Source organism: Pomacea canaliculata, linkage group LG3 (assembly GCF_003073045.1).
Source record: "Pomacea canaliculata isolate SZHN2017 linkage group LG3, ASM307304v1, whole genome shotgun sequence".
Taxonomy (NCBI): domain Eukaryota; kingdom Metazoa; phylum Mollusca; class Gastropoda; order Architaenioglossa; family Ampullariidae; genus Pomacea; species Pomacea canaliculata.
The window spans coordinates 5,115,253-5,140,641 of record NC_037592.1 but is presented as its reverse complement, the minus strand read 5'-3'; the positions used below and the strand labels follow the sequence as shown (position 1 = coordinate 5,140,641).

General features: G+C 36.8%; 2 protein-coding genes across 2 annotated transcripts in view; one reads left to right on the top strand and one right to left on the bottom strand.

Moving 5' to 3' along the window:
* The window catches only part of LOC112558686 (X-ray repair cross-complementing protein 5-like), a 12,931-nt gene extending 8,893 nt beyond the window's left edge, over positions 1–4,038 (bottom strand). The window contains exons 1-7 of the mRNA XM_025229273.1: positions 3,954–4,038; positions 3,393–3,433; positions 2,955–3,029; positions 2,411–2,518; positions 2,148–2,222; positions 870–911; positions 263–317 (exon numbers count right to left, since the gene is read on the bottom strand). Coding sequence (XP_025085058.1) covers positions 263–317; positions 870–911; positions 2,148–2,222; positions 2,411–2,518; positions 2,955–3,026 — 352 coding nt within the window. The 5' untranslated portion in view covers positions 3,027–3,029; positions 3,393–3,433; positions 3,954–4,038. The remainder of the gene's footprint in view (positions 1–262; positions 318–869; positions 912–2,147; positions 2,223–2,410; positions 2,519–2,954; positions 3,030–3,392; positions 3,434–3,953) is intronic.
* LOC112558685 (DNA damage-binding protein 1-like) lies at positions 4,014–25,389 on the top strand. The gene is made up of 28 exons (XM_025229271.1): positions 4,014–4,166; positions 5,892–6,040; positions 7,103–7,219; positions 7,392–7,537; positions 8,362–8,437; positions 10,169–10,283; positions 10,660–10,757; positions 11,214–11,372; positions 11,580–11,663; positions 11,929–12,045; positions 12,653–12,755; positions 13,385–13,457; positions 13,858–13,966; positions 14,488–14,669; positions 15,164–15,327; positions 15,468–15,575; positions 15,894–16,101; positions 17,212–17,307; positions 17,545–17,810; positions 17,977–18,141; positions 18,378–18,472; positions 19,110–19,280; positions 20,380–20,489; positions 20,639–20,724; positions 21,168–21,251; positions 22,082–22,184; positions 22,861–22,984; positions 23,388–25,389. The coding sequence occupies exons 1-28, from the start codon at positions 4,106–4,108 to the stop codon at positions 23,469–23,471; spliced, it is 3,453 nt and encodes a 1,150-aa protein (XP_025085056.1). The 5' UTR covers positions 4,014–4,105; the 3' UTR covers positions 23,472–25,389.

Sequence of the window (25,389 nt, the reverse complement as noted above, 5' to 3'; positions counted from 1 at the left end):
TACATGATAATATATATATCCACATAAATGATTAACATACATTCATTTAACAATGTGACTATGTGCATTTATCAGCACTTGCTTGTAAATGAATGTGAACATTAAAGTTTCAATGCAATACATGAATCAAAGTCCCATCAGCTTGATGCAGAAAACACAACTTCTCACTCCCTACAAATAACAACAATAATTTTCTACGTAATACTAATCATCTATCTTTAACATGGTTCAGATATAAGAAAAAAATTCAAGTGATACTGACATTCCTCTAAATTCTCAAGGGTCAGTATTCTGCTGGCACATGGCTGATCTAAGTCCTGGAAGCAAAAATCCTTAGTTTAATTATATAATCTTTTTGAACCAAATTGTGTTAGCTCATAACACTTTTTTTCTCTTCAAAATTTGTTTTTACCCCCCCCCCCCAAAAAAAAAGTACCGTGAATAAAAAATTTCTGTGTTATTTTACTATTGTTGTGGATTTCATAGCATAGTAAGCGAGTTCTAAGATTCTCTTCCCTCCTCCCTTACCCATCTGTGTGTGACTACATATCTAATCAATGTGTGCAGCTGAATAGATCTTGAAGCCTTATTTACATGTTTATATCTACATCATTAGACTTCATATAGAGATGTATATTACACAATATATATGGTACTGTGATTATGTTAAAAACTGTAATGCTGCAACATAATCACTTAATCATAATATGCATCCAAAATGGTGATATCTTTCCAAGATGAAAACAATTAGTCATAAAAATTGTTCAATGAATGTAAGACCTTTCATGGTTACTACAGGAGATTTATTAACTAACATGATTAATGATTAACTAACATTATAAATATCTCCACAAACACTCAGGACTTACATGATATATGTTGATATGTTTATTAGGGCCATCACTTTTGTCCTGAAAGCCAAATGCAAATTTAACACAGTTCTGTAAAAAATAGTCATGAAGTTTTTCTTTTAAGGAATTATTTCAATGACTGGAATTACATTAATTCATTGGGCATAAACATATTTCACACAGCTTTCTCCTACAAAAAAATGGATTCCATGATGTAGTCTCATTAACAGTGCTTTTGGATGGCCCATAAAAAAAGACATTGTCATAAATCAGCACTTACAGTGGAACCTCGGTTAACGAACTTAATCCGTTCTGGAAAGTTGTTCGTTATCCGAAATGTTCGTTATCCGAAACAATGTTTTCCATAAGAAATAAAGGAAATAGATTTAATTGGTTCCCAGCCCCTGTTGACTCGCTAATATTTGAAAGTTACAGGCTATATATATATAGGTATTTGTTTTAATGAGAACAGTTATAATGCAATATAAATGGAGTTAAATAAACATAAAAACATTAACGAAAGCATTTAAACATCAGAAAACTTGTCGTTTTGACGGCGTGGGTGGAAGCAGGTGTGGGGAGGAAGGGGTGGAATTGATTCCCCCTCCATGAGCACACGTGACATTATAAAATCGGGGGAGACTTATCTTTTCTGTAGCTTTGAGGTTAAAGGTAAAAACCTGTCCAGTGTCTGTTCCTTCTGACTTTTTGTAAAACACTTCGGTAATACGACATCACATATCCGACAGACGCATGCCACCTTCATACTTTGAAATCATTTCCTTTTTCAATTCATTTGTTGGCCGCTTCCTTGTCATTACCTCACTACTATTAATTGCTCTTAATCTTCTTTGGAGCCATGATTGAGGATTGTCTTATTAAAATAAAGCACAACAATCACTAAATAGGAAGAATGCGCATAGATAAGGAACGACCAATCGTAACTGTGTCTCGAGATCGAATGATGACACGCTGGTCGGTCACGTGTGGTTCACGTGGCTGTTCGTTATCCGAAATTTTGTTCGCTATCCGAGACAAATTTTTAGCGAAATTTTTGTTCGTTAACCGAAATATTCGCTATCCGAGGCGTTCGCTAACCGAGGTTCCACTGTATCATATATATATATCCTATATAACATCTCATATACCTACTATATATATATTTTACTCCATGGTTGTGATATGCCATCAGCAATATTTCTATCCATCCTATATGCCAAAAATCAAGGATAATTTAAAGCTTGCTAATAAAAAAACTGGTAGAGGAAAGTAAGGAAAAAATTATATAACACTTACTGTTCCAAAGAAAACAACTCCAACACAGTCCTTTTCACTGCTGATGATTTTGTTCTGCATTGTTGTTTTAATGCACTGCAACAAAATGTTGGCATAATTATTTTGCGAAATTGCAAAAAACTAGTGCTTTGGAAAGACGTTACTGAAGATAACCTAAAGAATTATCAGTTGTACTTGATTTCTTAAAAAAAAGGTGGTATTATTAGATGCAAAATTTAGTAAAACATATGCATTTATCATTCAAAAGACAAAATGGTCAATACCTTAATAGAAATCTGGAAATGGCAGGTTCCATCATCTCCTATTTCAAACATTTCTTTTGAACAGTCTACAAGGAAGACAATGCCATCTCTTGAAGCGGAATATGCTGGCTGTAAAGTAAAACTGTTACTTTTACAGCAAAATTAACACATCAGTGCTATTTCAAAATAACTTTTACTATAGTTTTAATTCTTCCAGAAATTTTGAAAGGCATATTTTGCTTCTTCTGTTACTGACACTCTTTGCTGAAAGTTTCACCATCTTATGTTTTGGTGATGCTTTCCTGCTAAATTGCTGCTAATTTAAGGTAAGTTATCACCCCGAAAGAAAATAATGTAAATGTGATCAGTATGATCTAGCTGTTCAGCAGTATATATATATATGTGTGTATTCTTTTATTGCACCTTATTATTAAGAAAAAGCTTTTATAATCCTGGCAATATCCTTCACAATATTTCCAGACTTATTATCATACAAACCATTCAAATCTTCTACACAAATAAAACTGTAGACTTCTAATTAAAAAAAAAATTAAGATTGATATACCACATCATCATCTTCTTCCTCTTCCTCAATTTCATCATCTTGACCATAACGAGCAAATCCAAATTCAGCCATCCTCTGTGCAAATTTAGTAAATGATGAATTTTTTTTTAAATCAAAAATTTCTACAAGGATTTATGCAATCAGGCAGACTTTAGTGATGCAATCTTTCTAAAAGAATAACAGTATATAAGCTCCTTATGTAACACAGTTATCTCATAAAAAAAAATACAACTTTTATGACTGAACTTCTTCAAAAAGCAAATTTGTTCATAATGGTGAACAGTAGATGACATTCACTCTTTGGAATGGATTTATCAAAGTCATCGTATTATTTGAAAATTCTGACGCATATTCCATGTATACAAACTTTAATCACTACAGTTGGAAGAAAATTCACATCTAAAAATATATCTGGCGACATTCTTGTAATGTTGTTACCTTAGGGTCAGGAAGTAGTTGTGGAAGGATGAAAATGCGACCTAGAACATCAGGTGATATATTAAAGAATCATTAACACGCTGTTGTGTAGTGAAATATTTGGCAACAGCCTTGCCGAAATAATGAGAAATATGCTGTATGTTAAAGGGCACGCTTATTACTAAAGTTTGATTCTCTTTGATGCTAATTCTAACAGCACATCTAAGTTTCTGTTTACGTGAGCTATTATTTTTGGATTATATATATTTTTTGCACATATGGTTTTGTATCCTTCGAAAAACATAAATAAAAAAAATTAGAAATTATTTATTCAAGAGCAGTTTTGTATGACGGTAAAATTTACAGCTGAAGAAAAGGAATGTTTTAGGGATGTTTTTCAACACAGACTAAGAACGCAAAGACGTAAAACGAAGTCAAGGGAATTAACTTTAGTGGTTAAGATGGTAAATCCTTATGCATGTTCCCACTTTGACTTTAAGGTTTCAGATACAAGTTAATCCCAGAATATGTGTATTTTGTAGCTGAACGTTTTTTCTGGAATGATGAAAAAAAAACGTATACCAAACTATGCTGTGCCGATTACAACTCACTGCAACCAGAACTCATGAAGTGCAATTTCGCGCCACGCATGCGCCTAATCCAATTTGACAGAAGTTCCGGTGGAAGCGTTCGGCGATTTATTTCAAGAAGGAGTGTATTTGAGAAGCAGCAGAATGGCGTATAATTACGTCGTAACAGCTCACAAACCGACAGCAGTAAATGCATGTGTTACAGGTAATAATTTCTATGTGAAACAATTTATCGCTGGTGGTGGGGGCGTCGCTGTTTAGAAACAAAATCAGCATTGTGACATTTGTACTACACGTTCGTCGTTACTCGAATGACAAAATCTAATCTTGGCCAGTGTGTGTGTGTGAGAGAGAGAGCTGAGTGAGAGAAGTGAGCATTGTGCAGTGGTAGGGAAAAGTTGTAAGAGACTTAAATGAATCAGCTAAGAGTAACGCTAATTCAATAACCTACCCTCCCCTCACCAACCTCTCTCCCCTCCCCACTTACTCTGTGTTTTGATTCTGAATCATAGAAGTTTAATGTAATACAAGGTAGAGCAGCTTACTGCTTAATCAGGAAGTTTTACAAAAGAGAAATTTTCTTTCATGTCCTACAATCATAAATTGTATTTTCAAATTATACTGTGATTGTGACAATCTGAGTGCACTAAAAATTCAGTCATTGCACTGAAAGTTAATAATAAATTACAGGCGAAGGTTCAGTTTATAACCATTATCACTTTATATGCTATTAAGTTAATCAATATGTATTAATCATGTTGTCGGAGATATTCGAGTTGATATTAAAGCACATTTCTGTGGTACTTTTTTGCATCTTATAGTGGTCACTGGTCATTTTTCCCCAGTCATACCCCCCCCCCAGCCTAAGTAATTTCTTCCCAGGTAAGACATTTTTCTTCCAGGACCAAAAAGTCAAATTGTCCCAGGCCCAGAAGACAAATCGATCACCGATTCAAGTGCAAAGAAGAAGGGGGAATAATTAGACTTGAACCCCCTAAAATATTCCATGATATTGGCATTATTACTCATTGAGGTTTGTTTGAAAAATGATTTTTTTTTTGGGGGGGATTGGTGGGTGGACATGTCTCTACATTGCATTAAGATAAGTTTCAGGCTGCTATCTGATGTCACAGTGTTGCACATATTCTTGATCTTTTCTATGCACACTGACATACACACCGGCACGTATAGAGACTTATTTGAATGGCTCTGTTTAAAATAGGCAACTGAGTTTGCATATCATTATTGTTTGAACAATGTTTGGCTCTTTAAGTGATATTTGATGTAATAGCTACTTTTTTCATTGGTGATCGATTTGTTTTTTGGTCCTGGTATGATTTGACTTTTTGGTCTTGGGATGAAATGGACATAGCTGGAACAAATTGACTTAGACTGAGGGGCAAAATGGTCTTCGGGAAAAATGACCAGCTCCCATTACGGTAGGCTCGGTGTGCTGTGAAAAGGTAAACAAAGATAAATGTTATCTCTTAGCCTTGATCCCATGCTCAAAGAAAGGTGATGGAAACAAAAATGGTATTAAGGAAAGCAATTAAATTAACCAAAAAGCCCCAGAGAACTTACATGTCGAAGAGATGCCTACGGTATCTGTGGATACAATCTTTAAACTATTATTGTTTATTAAGGGTTGTTAAAACAACTCAGTTGTTTAAAATTTTATATCATCAATGATATTAACTTCTGTTGGTTTTTCTTCTACACCAACAGTAAGACACGGAGCAAAACTCCTATAGCTTCATAGATATTCATGCAAATTGTTCAAATGAAAACCTCAAATCAGTTATCATAGTTTAATGAAGCACGTAATTTTTTTAAAAATTCTTGTATGTTTGACATGCTTGATTTGGTCTCATTCCAACCTCCAGTTCCATGGATGGTCATATATAATTACTGTGCAACCTTTTCTTTTCAGGAAATTTCACATCTCCTGATGATCTTAATCTGATCATCGCAAAGAATACTAGGATGGAGATTTACTCAGTAACACCAGAAGGGCTGCGTCCTGTGAAGGAAGTTGGAATATATGGTCGCATAGCAGTCATGGAGCTGTTTCGTCCACAGGTAAGACTACTTGAAAATTTATCTTCGTTTTCTTCATTGGCAACTAATTAAAGATAGAATAGACTACAAGCTCTCAGCTCTGTGCTATGGACTCTTTTACTGAAATCTTGTCTGTGCACACCCCTGCCCAAAACCTTCATTATTCATCAGACTCCTGTACTCTATCCTTCTCATCCACAAAGACAGTCATAGACAATGGACATTCTCCTTCTGTGCTGCCAGACAGTGGAACTCTCTTCCACATCACATTCGCCACTTGGACTCCAAAGTTACATTCAAATGCTCTCAGAAAACATATCTGTTCACTAAGTACTATCCCTGAATTACCATTCTTAACTCTTTTGTAATATTGTCTGTCATGTTAATCATCATGTAATGATTCCATTTGTACACTGTTTACAGTACTACCCTCATCCATTGCTTTACGTTCTACTCTTGTACTTCATCTTCATGTTTCTCAGTGTGCCTATAATATAGGCATCATTACTGGTCTGTGCAGAGAGGGCAATCTGTCTAGGTAATGATGATATGCATTACAAGGACACACTATTATTATTTTATATAGAATAATTCAAAATTTAAGGAACATATACACAAACAATGTAATATACACATAAGATAGTAGAAATATGGAAACTTGAGATGTCTGTATTTCATGATTTACAAATGCATAACTATCACTACTATTATTAACAGTAGTGCGCTTAATAAACATTCTGGTTTTTATTGTTCAAGTGAAATTTATAGGTACTTGTAGTTTCAATGTATGGCCTTGTTGCCCATTACCCAATAACAAGCCAGTGCAGCTTGGCAGGCAAAATAAAGCTATTTGAGCTTTTGCATAAGGAAGGTGCAACTGCTGATGATACAACATTTTGAAAAGCATTTTTAAAAACATTTAAGTGATGGGATTTTTAAGAAGCATGGTTTTTGTTTTCTTGTACTAAATTCAAATGAAGGATGGGAACTGTATTGAGCGGAGAGCTTCAGCCATGAAAGTAGGTTGCAGAAATTAAAGCAGAATTATTTACACAATGCACAAACAAATTTCATCTGTCACAGGGGGAAAACAAAGACCTTCTCTTTGTCCTCACAGCACGCTACAATGCCATGATTCTAGAATATCAACAAGATGGGGAGACAACTGAGATTATTGCACGAGCTCATGGCAATGTTCAGGCAAGGAATTTTCTTTTGTTCTAAAAATGAAGTTTGTTTTTGGTTCTTCTTCATGATATTGTTTGAAAATTGTCTTCGTTATTTATAATTATTATTTCTATAACTTGATAGTGTTTCTGATAATGTTGAATTATTTTAGCTTCTTTTTTCATTTTTGGTATGTCTATGGCAGGACCGTATTGGCAGACCATCAGAAACAGGCATCATTGGAATAATTGATCCACAGTGTCGTGTCATTGGACTTCGTCTCTATGATGGCCTGTTCAAAGTCATCCCCCTAGAAAGAGAAAACAAAGAGCTGAAGGCTTTCAACATCAGGTACAATAACTCATAATTCTTTCACTTATAACATCTATAAATGTAAAATATGAAATCTCACTTATAACATGTAATTAGTTTTGGATTAACTAGGCTGGAATCCACAGGGGAGGCGCAGGGTTGGGAGACCCAGACAGACATGGAGATTAGTCCACAGAGATGCAAAGACAGCTGGAAAGGGACGCACAGAACTAGGTCTGATGGTAGGGTGTAGTTGCGGCCCTATGCTCCACTGGAGGCGACTGGGGTCAAGAAGAAGAAGTGTCGGATTCATGAAGAGTTTTTAAGTTGTTTTTTTTAAGGAAGGAATCATCTGTCACACAATTGTTGTAATAATAATCTACATAAATATTTTTGTTGCACATACCTACCCATGACTGGGTGTTTGTCGCTGTCCATGCATGGCTCATGGCTACAGGTTTACAAATGACAAATGGGGCAGGTGGGGGGACTGGGGGAAAAGTGAAGACTCACAAGCATGCATTGTATATTCTGTGAATTAGTATAAATACTGCTACTTTATTAGCAGCGAGTATTATTGCATCATCTTTTGTTTGATGATCATTGTCATAATGTTTTTGATGTGATGTTTGCAGTGTGTTATAACTTTCAAAAATAGTTTGTAGGAACAGTGCCTTTACCATGAAAGTTTTGCCTTATAAGCGCAGCACTGAGAACTAAGATGTAGGAAAAATGTGCACATGAGTAGTCAAGCAGATTTGTGAGTTTGTGTAGATAGCAAGAAAGTAAATAGGAAAGCTTTTTCTGTTACCAACTGTAATGTTATTCTTCTAATATATGTTGTTATATCCATTTATGTGTAGGCTGGAGGAGTTAATGGTGATTGACATGCAGTTCCTTCATGGCTGTGCCACACCCACAGTAGTTCTTGTACACCAGGTGAATCAGATGTTCCTATGTATTTTTGAATATTTTTAAGTGTTGCATGTATCTGTTACACATGTATATCACAAGATGTATAAATTAGTTTCTTTCGTCAAAGGTTCTCTTATTAGAGGTTTTTATTGATGTTTGCTTCATTTTAGCCAGAAAAGCAGAAGCAAGTTACATTTTCTTAACAAACTTGGTCCTGTCATATGATAACTGGGAATAGGGCTATAATGTTGGTGCTGCACTTCTGTTCCCTTCACGAGTTGAGTGGACACGCTAGTAAACAGACTGCCAGAAGGTGGAATGGGTACATGTGGGGATGAGTTAGCGGTTGAGATGGCGTTACGTCGAGGACAGAGTAGTCGGCCTTTGGTGGTACTGGACCATTGGATGGACAAAAGACCAGGAAGTCTCCCCACCACTTATCTCCCCTGGAATCAGTAGAAAATCGAGGACCGCTTACTTCATGGTGGACATAGTGCAGAGGGGGGAGAGCAGTGGTCAGAATATGCCCGTTAATTGTAAGGCCACAGCATACCTAGAGCAGGACAACACCGCTGGTTGTTATTGCCATCGACTGGACACAGTGACTAGAAAGTCAGGCGGGATGGCGCCACAGTCGCAGACCACTTTACAAGTAAGAAGAGGGTAAGAAGGGGGGTGCAGTGTGGGCAGTGGTAAGTGTCAAAGTGACCACCTGCCTGTCATGTGTTAGCTATGTAGTGATTAGATGTATCTAGATAGCAGAATGGTTGGAAATAAGTGTGTAGTATGCTTGACCATTCATGAGAGAGGATGATCCTCGCAGATGAGGATTTAAAAATGTGATCGGGGAAGAATTGTCTTTGCACTGGGCTCTCGAGGAAGAAAGTTGTAACAGAGATCTGTTCAAGGGTGTTCAGATTCTCCGCTGTGAGGCTGTCTTGGAAATGTGACTGCTTCAGCACAACTGACTCACGAGGTGCATGACCCACTTTATCATAGAGTGCTCAACGCTTCATCACCAGTAGCTGTTTGGCTGCAAACAGTAGAGGCAGAGCCTGGCAGATAAGCATTGGTCCTTGTTGGATGCTGTTAAGCTTGAGACAGCAGTCCTGCCTAGAGGGACGAGAGAGATACATGGTGGCACACGGTAGTGCCAGAAGTCTCAGCGCTCGTGAAAAAGGCCACAACGTTCGACTGAATGACTTCAATGGATTCTCAGAAGTCAGCAACATTGGAGGGCCCTCCACTTGGCTAGAGACTTTTGTGTGAAGAGATAAGTGGCAAGTGTGTTTTAGAAGGGTGTAGTGTACTATGTGTAGGAATTAAGGTAATTAGTGGCTTATGATACCTGGACTAGATACAGTATAGGGAAGTTGACAGGACACCTAGAGAACAGCCATATTTAAAATTGCATAATCTTGTAAATTGATTTGTAAAACTCTTGATCATTAATAATTTCTTATTTACACTAAATTGCCTTGCGTTTGTTATTGGGTATGCGCGCTGGGGGCTCAGAGTCAAGTAAAGTATAATTAGCAATTTGGTGTAAGTTTGGGTGTACGATAAATGTCGGCGTGAGTTGGTAGAGGTGTCAGGAGTGTGATTAGTCTGAGGCAACGGCAGTCGCAACCTCTGACCATCTTCGTGTGCTCATTCCTGAAGTTAATGATGGTCCATTAACAGCCTGGTATGTCAGTCCATTATATTCCCTCAGCAGCACAAGAACTCATGAGAAGGATATGTTTTATGCTGCAGGACCATCATGGACGGCATGTGAAGACTTATGAGATATCTCTGAGGGACAAAGAATTTCAGAAAGGACCATGGAAACAAGATAATGTTGAAACAGAGGCTTGCATGGTTATAGGAGGTATGTATGAAAGTATTACAGGAGACACAAAGTTACGTTAGTGCTGAAAAATGTCAATCGTGACACTGCTTCTTACACAGAGTTTTCACTAGAACTTCAGATCATCTCCATTCATTTATCATGTATGCGTTTGTGCATGAAGCTAAAAAAAAAATCATTTGAAAATCTTCAAATCTGAACTGTGCAAGTTTGTTGTTTTTTTTTCAGCAGTGAGCATAGGCTATTAAATGCTTTTTCAGAGAAAGTTTTGTTTTGTAAAAGAGATATTTAGATATTTGGTAGACATAGGTGCCCATTTCAGTGTAGAGCTTATTTGATAGTTTATTGTAAAAAGACTCTCTGGTAAACAGTAAAGTTTTCTATTTTGTGATTACAGTCCCAGAACCCTATGGAGGAGCTATCATCATTGGCCAAGAGTCAGTAACTTATCACAAGGGAGAGAACTACATCCCGATAGCCCCACCAGTGATTAAGGTAGTGTTTGTTATGTGGGATTATTTTTTCCTTTTTTATAATGTTTGAGAGCCCAGTTGAAGTCATAACTGTACCAATAAAATAATGAAGAAAATAATTGAAAATAACAAAGATTATTTGATATTTAACTCATTCCTGCTCAAGATCTTTTGCTCATTCTTTTAGTGAATGTGTAAGGGTTTTTCTTTTTGCCGTCCATGTTTGAGTGAATTATAAAGAGTCAAGTAGTACTTTAAGAGAACTTTAATTTCTTCAAAGCAGGAACAAAACAACAGGATTCTAATCAATGTTAAGTAAATTAAAAACTCTTTGCAATAAAAGATGTGAGGTTAATAATTTTTTAAATAAACACATTTGGTCGCGTGCAAGAAATATGTGTTTGTGATTGTAAACATGGTGAGAATTCCATGTGTTTAAAATAACATTGCTAAGAAGTTTGACTTTATTGTCTTGCAGCAGAGTGCATTGACATGCTATGGTCGAGTAGATGCAAATGGATCACGCTACCTTTTGGGTGACATGGCAGGTCGTCTGTTTATGCTGTTGCTCGAGAGAGAGGAAAAGATGGATGGATCTCATGTCGTGAAAGATCTTAAAGTGGAACTGTTAGGGGAGGTATGATGTAGATGAAGAAAACAGAAAATTTAGTGTTGTTACAAGTTTCCCAATATCTTAATGCACATTCTTTGTGTTCCTATTTTAGAGAGAATATTTAGTGTTGTTACAAGTTGCCCATTATCTCAGTGCACTCTACTCCCCCCCCCTTTCTTTTAATACACAAGCCATTGCACCTGAGTGACAGTGACTTAACTACATTTTCAGACAACAATTGCTGAATGCATTACATACCTGGACAATGGTGTAGTATTCATTGGTTCCAGATTTGGAGATTCTCAGCTTGTAAAGGTATGTTTAAGCAAAGTTTTCATTTCATCTATTAGTACATTATTGTTTTTGTGCTATTTGCTCATCACAAGTTAAAGAATGTATACAGATAAATAAAGATTGAAACATACAAAACTGGATTAGTGAGAAACAATATATCACTTAAACGATGAGTTTTATTGGTGCTTTCTGTGTATGTGCATTTTGTGTGTGTGTGTAGAGAGAGGTAATGCTTTCAAATTGCTTATCATTCCATTTTTGTCACTGTTTTTTTCACCTTTTATAGTTGAATGTAGAGCCAGATGAAAATGGGTCATTTGTTCAAATCATGGAAACCTTTGTCAATCTGGGTCCCATCGTGGATATGTGTGTGGTTGATCTGGAGCGCCAAGGGCAGGGACAGGTAAATAATGTTTATCATGTTTAAGGTCTTTAAGTGTAACACATATTTAACTATTGCTAATGCAGTTAATGAGCTTTATTCCTTGGTCAATAGAAGCAGTGTATATATTAAGTTTGCTTTTAGAAAAACAAATGATCATCATTTTGGATCTCCATTTTGCACCACCAGATGGAGACACAAAGCAGATTTAAAATAAAAGTAGATATGCTTGTGGTCAGTCATGACTTATTCTTATTACCCGAATGGGACTAAAAGAAGAATGAAAACGATAATTGATATCCGTTCAGTCATAGTCATAAACACGTTTATGTGCTTATATCAACAATGGTGAATTGAACTTAAGCTGATACCATAACTTGGAGCATATGGTACAAAAAATAATGGGGTGGATAAATAGGCTAAATGTACAGGACTCTAAATTGTGCATCATCATGTTTTTGTGCATCATATACTTACCTATAGCATTTTCTATTGTGTATTTAGCTTGATAATTGCCATTTTGTATTACTTGTAGTGAGCCTTGTGGATCATTAGCTCATTGTGATAAATTTTTGGTAGTCGGAAAAGTTAGCTTCTGAAGTACACAATAGTTTTTAACATTTTCCAGCTTGTGACATGCTCCGGCGCTTACAAAGAAGGCTCACTTCGCATTATAAGAAATGGAATTGGCATCCATGAGCATGCAAGTATTGATCTGCCAGGAATTAAGGGTATGAATAGAATTTTTTTGTTGTTGGATTCTTTATCTTGCTAATTTTATTCGAAGTTTTGCATAATTTTTTTAATGATAATCATGCATTGGATAAATACTGTTAGTCTGAAACAAGTTGTTTTCCTGGGTTAGATTGTGTGTATAAAGAAATTTTTGAAAATACATCTTAGATAATTGTCTGATTATGTTATAATTCATCAAAGACGGTGCTTTTTTACTGTACTTAAAGCAAACTACATCATTTTGTAGTTTCTTCTTTGACTGTACCAGATGACATGACTGTAGAAGATTAAGGTTACACTAGCTCTTTAACCATTGAAAAGTTGTCTTTATACAGGAGAGTTGCTCGCCTGACTAGTGAAGTGCTCTGCACACCAGACATGTGCTAGCTCACTGTTAAGGAGATAACTTTTCAGTGGGTAAAGAGCAAGTGCAACTCTTTATCTTCTGTGGTCATGTCATTTGGTAAGTCTTGAAGAAAGAAAGTTTACTCTCTAAATTTCATTTTTTTTTAAAAGTTTACAAAATACTTTGGCTGAAGGAAGAAGACAAATATGACCTATGACAGATTTGTTAGTAATAAACTTTTGCCTGTGTTGGGTGATTAACTTGTTTTGGATTTTGCAGGTATTTGGGCTTTAAAAAAGAACTCTGAAGTGTTTGACAACCTGCTTGTTATGTCCTTTGTGGGGCAGTCTAGGTTAGTTCTTTAAAATATATTCTCAGAGAAAGGAAGTGTTGCTTTAGTATTGGACGAATTTTCTCAAGAACCAAAACATACCATTTCCTAAAGGTAAAACAGTTCATTTCTGTTAAAAGTTATATTTAAAACCAAAATTATATTTTTGTGAGGAATAGTTATTTTTGAATAATTTTTTTGAAAAATATCCGAAATGTGGCAACGAATGGAGACATCTTGTCTGAAAGGGAGGTGACCTAATTGAGTTAAGTTCAAATTGTGCTGGATCAAATATTAGGGAACAGTATTACTAGCATCACCATAGGTTGCAGGCATCCATGGTCCATATTTCATAGGAAATAGTCACACTAATTATGACATGCTGTCACAAACAGGTTGTGAGAGTTTATTTTTTTGATAGGGTCCTGATGCTGAGTGGAGAAGAAGTGGAGGAGACAGAGCTGCCTGGTTTTGATGGGGACAGTCAGACATTTGTTTGCATCAACATCACCCCTGACCAGATGCTTCAGGTGACATTTAAAAAAAATACAGAAGCCTGACTGTTCTTGGATTTTAAAGAACTTGTCTAGAACTTGATGGACACAGTTTTTTAACTCTAATAGACATTTCTGACTATTTAGGTTTTTAAGTCTGTATTCCTTGCTTTTAAAAGAGGAATGAAAATGATAATTGATATCCGTTCAGTCATAGTTATAAACACGTTTATGTGTTTACATCATCAATGGTGAATTGGACTTAAGCTGTTGCCATAACTTGGAGCATATGGTACAGAAAATAATGGGGTGGATGATACCTTACTTCCTTAAAGGTTACAAATAAGAGGATATTCCGACAGCATGCAGATACAAAAATTTATATTTTTCTTGTTTTGTACTTTTGAAAGCCATCCAGCCCTGTCCCTTTCAGGGTTTTTTTTTCGGACTTTACTATTTCACAATAGTATTTGGCTAAAAGAGCAGTTTCCTAAAGACAAAATTAATAAGTCATTTCAGTTTCCTTTAATGAAATAGCTTTTATTATTTTGATCTAGATAACTCAGCGATCAGTGCGTCTAGTCAGTTTGACAGACCAGGGATTGCTGTGTGAATGGACAATTCGCCCAGAAGGCCGTAACATCAGTCTGGCCAGCTGCAACACTACACAGGCAGCCATTGCTGCTGGGTCAGAGCTGCACTATCTAGAGCTTGCTCCAGGCAAAATCACACACGTTGGGTGAGAAGAGCAGCCCAGCAGGAGAGATGAATGAATGGGGTGGTGTAAGAAGGAAGAATGAGGAAATGATTATATAATCAAAAGATACTTGAAGTGACTGTTGTTGGGCACTCGTAGGACTTGCCTTGTCTATGATCTTCCTTGCCTTTTTTGGTATTCTCACCCCCGCCCCCAACCCATCTGAAATTACAGTTTAATTTGCCTACGAGCTTTAAAAATGAGGATTTATTGACAAGTTTGTCTGAGCAGATGTAGACATTTGGTCATCAGTACTGTCTAATGTGCATCCAAAAGAAGATGCAATTATTTTTATTGAAATTAAAAATGCGAAGGGAAAAAACATACTTTGATGCGAGACTGAGTTTGAGACAAATTAGGTTTTGAAAGGGATTTTATAATATCACAGTAGCAAAAATGACTACTTAGATGATAGAACACAAAGAATTAGAGCTCATCAGAGAAATCTAATTTTACTTTTGCCTTGGGTTTTGCAGCCATACAGTGATGGAGCATGAGATTGCATGTTTAGACATAACCCCGCTGAAGGAGGGAGAAGGGCGTGCACAGTTGATCGCTGTGGGCCTGTGGACAGATATTTCAGCCCGCATCCTTAGATTGCCATCTTTTGAGAGTCTGCATGTGGAAATGCTTGGTGGCGGTGAGTGAAATAATGCCCATTATGGCGCCAGGTGTGTTTCTCATTCAGACTGTTATTTCTGATACCTACATTATTATTTGATGTCCTTATTTAATAGATCTTTCAAACCATGGTAAAAATAATGTATTATGTGTTAACAGAAATCATTCCACGATCGATACTGATGTCAACATTTGAGGGGCTTCACTACCTGTTGGTTGCTTTAGGAGATGGATCATTGTTTTACTTTTCTCTCAACCCTGACACAGGTACCTGTCTGAACAACGCATTAAATGAGCCTACTGAACAGTTTCATTGCCTTGCTGCTATGTGGTATTCTTGAATATTTAGATATTTTTTAATGCAAATTCTGTTGCATAAGATTAATAAAATTGACAGTTTGTTACCAAAAAAGAAATTTGAAATGGTGGGTTGTACATATTAGAATTTAAAAGCGAATCTTTTTCAAGGGAAGAGGGAATGAATGGAAAGTAATGGGCAGATGAGGGATGTACGTTTGGCCATTTTTTTAAAATCTTGTTTTATTGGGTAATAACTGACAATTTTTATCATGGCTCCACTAATAGGTATGCTAAGTGAGAAGAAGAAAGTTACTCTTGGAACACAGCCTACTGTGCTTCGACCTTTTCGCTCACTGTCCACAACAAACGTGTTTGCTTGTTCTGACCGACCCACTGTTGTCTATTCCTCTAACCACAAGCTGGTGTTTTCTAATGTCAACTTGCGGGAAGTCAATCACATGTGCCCTTTGAACTCGGAGGGTTATCAGGACAGGTTTGTGACTTCTTTTTATGTAGTTGCATGCAGATCTTACATATTCATTGATTTTGGGGCTTTTTCTTAGTGGTGTGTATGGGATCAATAAATGGAGTGTTTGTACATGGCTGTGTGTGTAAATATTTAGGAAATACAACTTTATTAATCCACAAGGGCAATTCCAGGTAGTACTCATACGTTAACAATAGACAGAAAAGTACACATACACATTGAAATCATTTCTCCCTCACACACATACAGTGTATATATATATACACATACTCCCAGCAACAGTAAGATGTAGTTGGTGGCACTATGTCACCAGAGGCTAATACAAGATCACGGCCAATAGAATTGATCAAGTGAATGGCACGTGGAATGAATGTGTTGCGGTGACAATTGGTTCTGCACACAGGCATCACATACCTCTAACCAGATGCGAGACATGCCAATACAGTATAAATAGTAAGGATACAGGATGCCTTCCTAAGGATTTGCTGATGCCAAGTCCTTCTGCTGGGTTCCAGTGATCTTGGAATAAATATTAACTAGGGAAACAAAACTGTTCCTATTCACTAGGGAGAGGTTGTAGAACCAAGAAATGAAAGAAAATATGATGAAACTTTGAATAAAGGACTGATAGATCCTAGTGAGAATGACAGAGAAAGACCCGAGTTTCCGTAGGAGGTATAAGCATTGCTGACTCTTACAAGGATTATGTCGGTGTTGACGTCCCATTTAAGCTTGTTATTGAAGATAATATGTAAATATTTATAAGAGTCGTTGTCGTGATGGCATCATCATGGCTAGTACTGGTGACTTCCTCAGGTTTGTTCATAGGAAAGTCGAATATCATTTCCTTAGTCTTTGAGGCATTCAAGACAAGGAAGTGTTCGTCACACCAGTGTGCAAAATCAGGATACAGTTATAGGAAATAAAAATGTTCTTTTTTAACTTGTGTTGACATTTTAAGTAATGTTCTAATGTTGCCATTAGTAGACAACAATTCTCTGTAAAGAATTCGTAAAAATGTTTTGTATTTTTATGGTAATTGTATGTTTTAAAATACTGGTAGATTTCTTTCCTGGATTCCATAAATTTTCTTTGTGTGTGGGTGACAATTTTCAGTTTGGCACTGGCAAATGATAGCACTCTTATGATCGGCACCATTGATGAGATCCAAAAACTTCACATAAGAACTATTCCTCTTGGAGAATCACCAAGGTAAGTAGATGACGATGATGAGGTGAAGATTAGTAATCTACACTTGTGTAACAAATCTCACACTCAGGATGCATGTGTGCTCTCAATTTCTTTTCATTCAGTGTCTGATCCTAGTTTTCTGTCTACCATTATCAGTTCTTAATTGGTGGGTCTGTGCTTGAACCATGTCATCCAAGAGAGTTGTCAAGAGACCTTTATCTACAGTAAAAATGCATGGATGTTTTTGTGTGTTTCCAGGAGAATAGCATACCAAGAAGCTTCACAGACTTTTGGGGTAATATCTATGAGAACAGACATTTCTGAGAGTAGTGGTGGTTCAGGGGCAGGTCCCATACGACCAAGTGCCAGCACACAGGCCCAGACAATTAGCAGTAGCACTGGCAGCAGTGTAGCAAAGCCTCTTGGAATTTCATCGGCCAGTGGTGGTGACATGAATGACTTTGTCTGTGGGGATGAGCAGGAAGTGCACTCGCTACTCGTCATTGACCAGCATACATTTGAAGGTTTGTACATTGACCAGCATACATTTGAAGGTTTGTCCATTGTGCATTTATGGAAGATGTAGCAGATCTAAAACTGTCAGCAAGAGAACAGATATATTTGTGGTCACTTGTACACCCCATCCATAAATGCCATCTATTAGGCTTAAAAAGAAATATTATTTTGTAGTTCTGCATGCACATCAGTTGATGCCCAATGAGTGTGCAACAAGCCTCATCTCAGCTCGGCTTGGTGATGACCCCAACACATACTATATTGTGGGCACAGCGCTTGTACACCCAGAAGAGGCTGAGCCAAAGCAGGGACGGATCATTGTCTTCCATTATGCAGAAGGTAGGGGACATAAATTGTAGTTCATGATCTGTGTGTGCTAGGGATTAAAAGGTTATTTTTGGCCTGCAAAAGTTGTTGTCTATACACCCTGTTAGTAAGATCTTGCCATTTTATTCAGTTTGTTTTCCTTATGTTTTTAATTGTTACTCTGCAAGGATATGCTGATGTACATGCATCTAGGCAATATTTGAAACAGAATCATGTTAGAGGCTAAAAATCATCAACTCTGTTCACAGGTAAAGTAACACAGGTGGGAGAAAAAGAAATCAAGGGTGCAGCATATTCCATGGCCGAGTTTAATGGAAAGCTGCTTGCCAGCATCAATAGCAGTGTGAGTATTTAATGGCTTGGCTGGAATGAGGTAGAGCATGATTGTGTATTATTAGAGCATGATTGTGTATTATTCACCTGTATTAGGCTCATTATTGAGGTGGAGCATACTTGTGTGCATACCTGTATCAGGCTCATTAAGAATGTACAGGTTGGTTAAAAATTGAGCTCCTTAACTCATATGGTCGGGTCGTCCAGCAAAAATTGAAGAAAGACAATTTATAATAAAAATTTAATTTTTAGTGGGGAGCATGTTCATCTTTCCCCTCTCTGCAAATGAGAAAAAGATTTCTTACTCACCTTCACACTAGTTATTAATAATACAATAACAATCACTATAATGCAACTGTCAAACACAAAGAAAATGCACAATTAATCTTATGAATAACATTTCATTTATAGCCAAAGATTTTTGTAATCCACCAACACTTTTTGGAGAGATTTTATAATTTGTGCACATCTATATAAAGTATGGCAGAGTTGTTAGTATACAAAGAAAATACTTTAGTAGTTAGCTACAAAAAGAGGCTAAAGCTGCTTTCATTTTTATTCCTTTTATTATTAGCTACGCCAACTTTTTTTTGTGATTGGTTGGGGTAAATGCAGTGTTACTGTTGAAAGGTATTTTCTGCTGACAGGTTCGACTGTTTGAGTGGACAGCAGAAAAGGAGCTTCGTCTGGAGTGTAGTAACTTCAACAGCATCATCGCTCTTTACATCAAGACGAAAGGCGATTTCGTTTTGGTTGGCGACTTAATGCGCTCTTTGACTCTTCTGGCATACAAACAACGTGAAGGATGCTTTGAAGAGGTATGGCAAGAAATAATTCCTCATTGCAGAATGTGTGCAGTGAGAGCATGTTGCCAGTATACTTGAAGAATTGTGTATGATCATGGTCTTTATGTAGTTGTAAGTGTGGATGCTGGGAACTTGATGAACTGTAGGTTCACGGTTTACCTATGACCTCGGCCTTTTCATGTGGACAAAGAATGTGCAAGTCAGAGTAGGAAAGGCTGAAGTGAAGGATGAAGTGTCAGCTATATATCACACACCACATGCATGCTCTTTCATTCAGCAAAAAGTTAGTTTTATAAGGCATACACATTGAAAGGCCTGACTGTTAATTACTGCAAGAAAGCATCTGTCCCTGGAATATTGTACTTGGAAGTCAGGTTAACAGTGCTGGTCTGCAGTCCTGTGTTCCCCCACTCTTCCGTCAGCTTGGCACCAGAAGGGGAGCTTAGCAGGCTGTTTGGTTCTGCTGTAACCGGCTGTGCCACATGCCAGGTTGTTTCCCCTCACAGTTACAGTTAAAAATCCTGAAATGTTTGAAGCAGTGGTTGGCATAAGAAACTAGCTAAATGCAAAAAGTAATAGAAATAAATGGTACTATCATAGTTTTCAAAGAAATTCTCGCATCTTTGTCTTAAAGTATTTACCACTTTGGTGAAAGCCTGTTGCCTGCATGCATCTGGGGGTCCAAATGCCGAAATCAACACAAAGTGTTCTAATACAATCCTGCTGGCGGTCACAAGGGTGAACTTGCTAACCAGGAACAAACCATGTATGGTTTAGTTTAGTCCTTGTTGCTCCATGAGGAGCATAGGGCTGCGGCCATGCATGGGCTCCAATGAAAAAATGCTTGCGACTAGCAACATGTCTTTAAAAAAAAAATGTACCCACTGGCTACAAGCAAGGGTTCCTCTCACAGTGAGGAGCAAACTGTCAAACAATACAGCAAGCATAAAATAATAAGTAATGTAAGTAATGGTATTATACCTGCACATTATTTATCTCCAGTATTATAGCCTTATATTCATTGCAATGAGAACCAAACAGTGCAATACATTTTGTTTGTGATTTTTATAACACATTGTATGTACGTATGTGCATGAAAAACATGAAACAGATTGCTCGAGATTGCAATCCCAACTGGATGACTTCGATTGAAATTCTGGATGATGACAACTTTTTAGGAGCTGAAAACTCCTTCAACCTCTTCACATGCCAGAAAGACAGGTGAGACCTTGTGTTCTTGTTTCTGTGCCCTTGTGATTAACTTCCTTCATCAGTTAAAACTGATGCTACTAGGCACCAAGTTATATTTTGCTTTTCATATTCTTTAAATTAAAAGCTATGTAAAATTACGTTTGCATTTTCACTGGCAGTGCTGCTCCCACTGACGAAGAACGATCACAAATGCAAGAGGTTGGACTGTTTCACTTAGGAGAATTTGTCAACATGTTTCGACATGGTATTTATTTTCCTTGTCCTCTCTTGATTATTTTAATTAATCTTAGAAAACAAACATTATCTCTGCATTGACAGCTGTTTACATTTTCTGAGAATACGTGGATTACACATGGTGTCAAAAATTGCAGTAAACATGTAAAGAATACTTTTGTTTTCACAAAGGAATGTTCACTTCTTAGTGAATTATTTGGAGCACGAAGTAAAGGCTAGATTCTTCCTGAAAATGTTCTTTTGCAGTCTTTTGCCAGATGTTTTCCTGGTAAATGTTCTTATAGTTTGTTTTTTTTTAAAGTCAGCCTTTAATGTCATATCTTTTTGAAGATTGATGTTATATAGCAGAGCATATAGTCAGTTGTCACAAAGAATAATCTTATTTAGCAGAGCATGTAATCAGTTGTTTCAAGGACCTGATGACCAAATAATGTTGTCTGGTGATGGTCTCAGGGACGCTTGTGATGCAGCATGCAGGGGAGAGCACTACACCAGTCCAGAACACAGTGCTATTCGGTACTGTTCATGGAGCTGTGGGTATGGACACATTTCAGTTATCTCACAGAACTTCCACAGACTGAAGGGGGCCTTATAATTTTCTCCCAGTTTACCTTTTGTTTTTTTTGTTTTTTTGTTTTGTTTTTTGTTTTTTTGGAGGGGGCAGGGGGTTTCCTAGTCAGGATTGGCCACCTGAATTATATTTAGTAATTTTTGCATCAGAAACTATGACTGAAAAGGGATGAAATCCAAGCATTTACTTTAAATCATGTTTTAATAGAGGTACATCCTATAACAGGGGAATGGGACATTAATCTTAACGTGCGAATATTTCTGGATACCTTTTTTTTTTTTTCCTTTATCAAAAATGATGGTAACACAAGTGCACATACAAAGATGGTGAGAAAATTTTCACCATTTTTAAAGTCTCTTCCTGATGACATTTAAGTTGTTCGTCATCGTAACTTATTTTTATTTCTACATGTTGTGGGAACATTAAAACCCACTCAGTACAGGATTTTAGACATTGTAGTAATCATCAGTAGTGCACAAGTCTGTATCAAAATTTTCTTGTAGGAAATACAATATGCCTAATTTCTCTTCGGTTTTACAAGAAAGTGCTATTTCACAATGAAATGAGGTAAAATTGGTTTCTTTCTCTTGAATTTAAACTTTCATTGTAAGTTTGATTTATCTTCCTGTCATATTTAACTCAATTTTTAGGATTTTTTGGGAAAATTTGTGCATGCCTGGGTATCAGAATGAAAGGTCAAGTCCTGGACACCACTCGAGGGATTGGGGAAAAAAAACCAACTTCAATAACAGTTATTTTGCTTCTATTTAATGTGCTGTTTTCTTGACTGTTACAGGTCTAGTGGCACAGCTTCCTCAAGAATTTTTTATGTTTTTGTTGGAAGTTCAGAATCGCCTCGCTCAAGTCATCAAAAGTGTTGGCAAAATTGAACACTCCTTGTATCCTTTTACTGCTTCATAATATTGGTTCTTTTCTGCAAGCCATGTGTGACAAATATATGGTTGTGCAGCCTGGAGGATCATTTAATGCCTATGGAATATATATATGTATGTGAATTTTTAGCAGTATAGTATGATTTGCTGCTTTAAATGGTGGTTTGTGTGAATCAGACTTCATAAAAAATAAATTCAGGAGAAATAAAAATAGCAACAATGCAACTGCAGATCCCACATTAAAGCACTAGTTCTATGGTGTGCTTTTTCACCATCATACCTCACAGACTTTACCTTCATAATACATACTTTTGTGGCATTCTTAAATTCTACATTCTATATCTGTGTTGGAGTGCACTGCATAAATGAAGTTTTGAGGTATTTTAAATGGGTTTTATATAAAGCTTTTGCAGACAAGTTTACTAAGTGAATAAGTTGACCGTAGTCTCCTGCACAAAACAAAACTCACCAAAAACACTAGATAATATAAGCTCTTTAAATGCACAAGAACAATGAACCTCGAATGTTGGTTTAGAAAGTGGATTCATTTGCATTTCTAGGTGTTAACATGGGGCTATGCTTGTCTCTGTAAATGATAAGGTCCCTTTTATTTCACTGAGCCACCTACGTGGACACCAAAGGTCAAATCTATGTAGCTCAATGTTCCTTAAGTTTTGTGTAGCTGGAGGTCATTCCACACAGAAAGGAAGACAGAGCCAGCACAGGGCTTCATTGATGGTGACTTGATCGAGAGCTATCTTGATTTGTCACGTGACAAAATGCAGGAGGTGGTGCAGGGACTGCAGGTAGGATTAATGTGACTGTCAGCTTGTAAAGCTTGGGGTAGACTTTAGGAGTTAGAAATTATGACGCAGTTTAAAAAAATTATCTAGTTAAAAACTTTTATCTCTAACTACACTTACAATAGATGAAGGTCACTTGATGATTTATTCACACCTTTCACAGAAACTATGACAAGTTAGCTCCTGCAGATCAAGATTTGAAATGAATGATAAGTGTTCTTACAGATTGCTTTTACCATGCATTTTGCATAGGTAAGTAAAAATGTTAAATGTCAGATTTGATAAGGATGGGGTTGTTTTGTTGTTTTGTTTTTTATTGCCTCAACATGATTGAATAATTAATATTCTGGAACTTCTTATGTGTTATAATTTTGTAAAATAATTTTATTGTGATGTTTTATGACAGATTGATGATGGTAGTGGCATGAAGAGAGATGCAACTGTAGACGACCTTGTGAAAACTGTGGAGGAGTTGACACGGATTCACTAGCATCTTTCTGTAAATTGCATCATGTATGGAGTTCTGGTATGGAGTTCAGCATTCTGGTGTGATAAGCACAGGAAATATGCCACTGCTTCTACAGACCCGTTTTCGCTGAACTTCTTGATGATTTTTTTAACAGTTCATTTGCTCATGCATATGTTTGACGAGTGTTTGGATACCTGCTTTCGTGAGCATGGGATTTGGATACCTGCTCTGTGACTGTAAGTGGACAGTAACAGTCTTACAGAGATGGTGGCAGTTGTTCCTGGAGTGTTATAGGAGAGTGTGACGTGTAACTTGACACAATGAAATAATTGACTGGGCAGATATTTAAAACTTTTAAAAATATTTTTGGGAGCTAGAGGGTTGGTCGTAAGTTTACCAACCAGTTCAGATTTAGCCTGTTGTCTGTGACTGCCCCACAGAATGAGAAATGAACACCTTGTGTGCAGATTTACGTGTTCTGTTTATAAATTAAAATAAATCTTTAAAAGAGTTTTTCTGCTGTGTTTGATGCTTCATGAAAAAAACTGGCTTGCTATTGGCTATAGGTTTTCAGTCGGAGGGCTCAATAGTCCCAAGATAAGACAATGATGTTAGAGCAAACTTGTGTTAGATGCACACAGCATGGTTGTCTGTCAGACTGCATGTTCAGAATGATGAAATGTTCAGACATTCATGAACCTTTGTGGATATAAAGATTCTGAGTGCTCTGATACTGAATCACTGAATTGTTTAGGTATTGAAGTATGAACCAGACTATTTCTAGACAAAATATTTGTGTATGTGTGCAGGTATGCCTGTATCTGCATGTTGGAAAGTTGTTTTGAAAGTGTGCAAATTGTAAAGGAAGTTGAGATTCAAAGTAGAGAAGCTTGGTGGAATTTCTGTATTATCCCTGTTCAAGTGGCTGACATAAAAAGTTAGTAAGTTCAAAAGTCTTTAAGCCTGTTCTAAAAATTTTCACAGTATCATGCAAGCCAAATGCTTGGTGCTTGAGTTATTGGTATTCCGTAGTGGCATTTCTTAAAATATTTTATATACTTATGTATCTAATATTTCCACCTCCTCCCTTTACTGTTTCTTTTAATATTAGACTGCTTAGTGTTCTACAGTATGTAGGCCATAATTTATTACTAGTTCGGGTCAAATGGGAAGGACAAATGTTCACACAACTTGTAAGTGTCCATTCATTGGTCACAAAGTCTCATGCATGTAAATAAGCAATAATTATTACACACGACCCTGTCAGAATTTTCCGTGAATCAAGAACAATCTGGTGGCACACCAGTTAACGCCTGTTATCAGTTTGGTGATGCTATCATTGGTTCAGATCTCGTCTTGGGCACACTGTTCTTTCTTTGCATGTGGCACCTGTTTATAGGTTCAGATACTTTCTGTGATGTAGAATTAGTTGCTGCCTTTGTATAAAACACCAATTTCCCCCTCCCCTCATTGAAATCAAACTTTCAGTGACAACACATCAACAAACAAGTTAGTATTTTTTTTTCCTCTTTCAGCTCCACTCTTTGAAGGTCCCATCACCTTTTTGAAATTAGATTAAAACTTTCATATCAAAAGTGAGTTATCTGGAATGGATTTTTGCATCAAAGCTTGTTGAATCGGACTTTCGTGTCTAAGCGAAATACCGTAAAAGAGCTTTTTGCATTGTCTTGTGCCTTTGTACATGATGCTATTTAAGTTCTGCATACCTACATATCAGAACATTTAAATTTTTGACACATCTCATCACGTCAGAGGTGTGTGTGTGTGTGCATGCCTGTGTATGTTGCAAGATTAGACAGTTATTTGTTTATAGATGTTGGTTTTTCTGTATCTGAAAAAGTGCCAGGTAGTTGTGTTAAACAGGTATTTTATGGAACAATGGCATTCATTCAGGAAAAAAAAGTCATTTAAGATATGC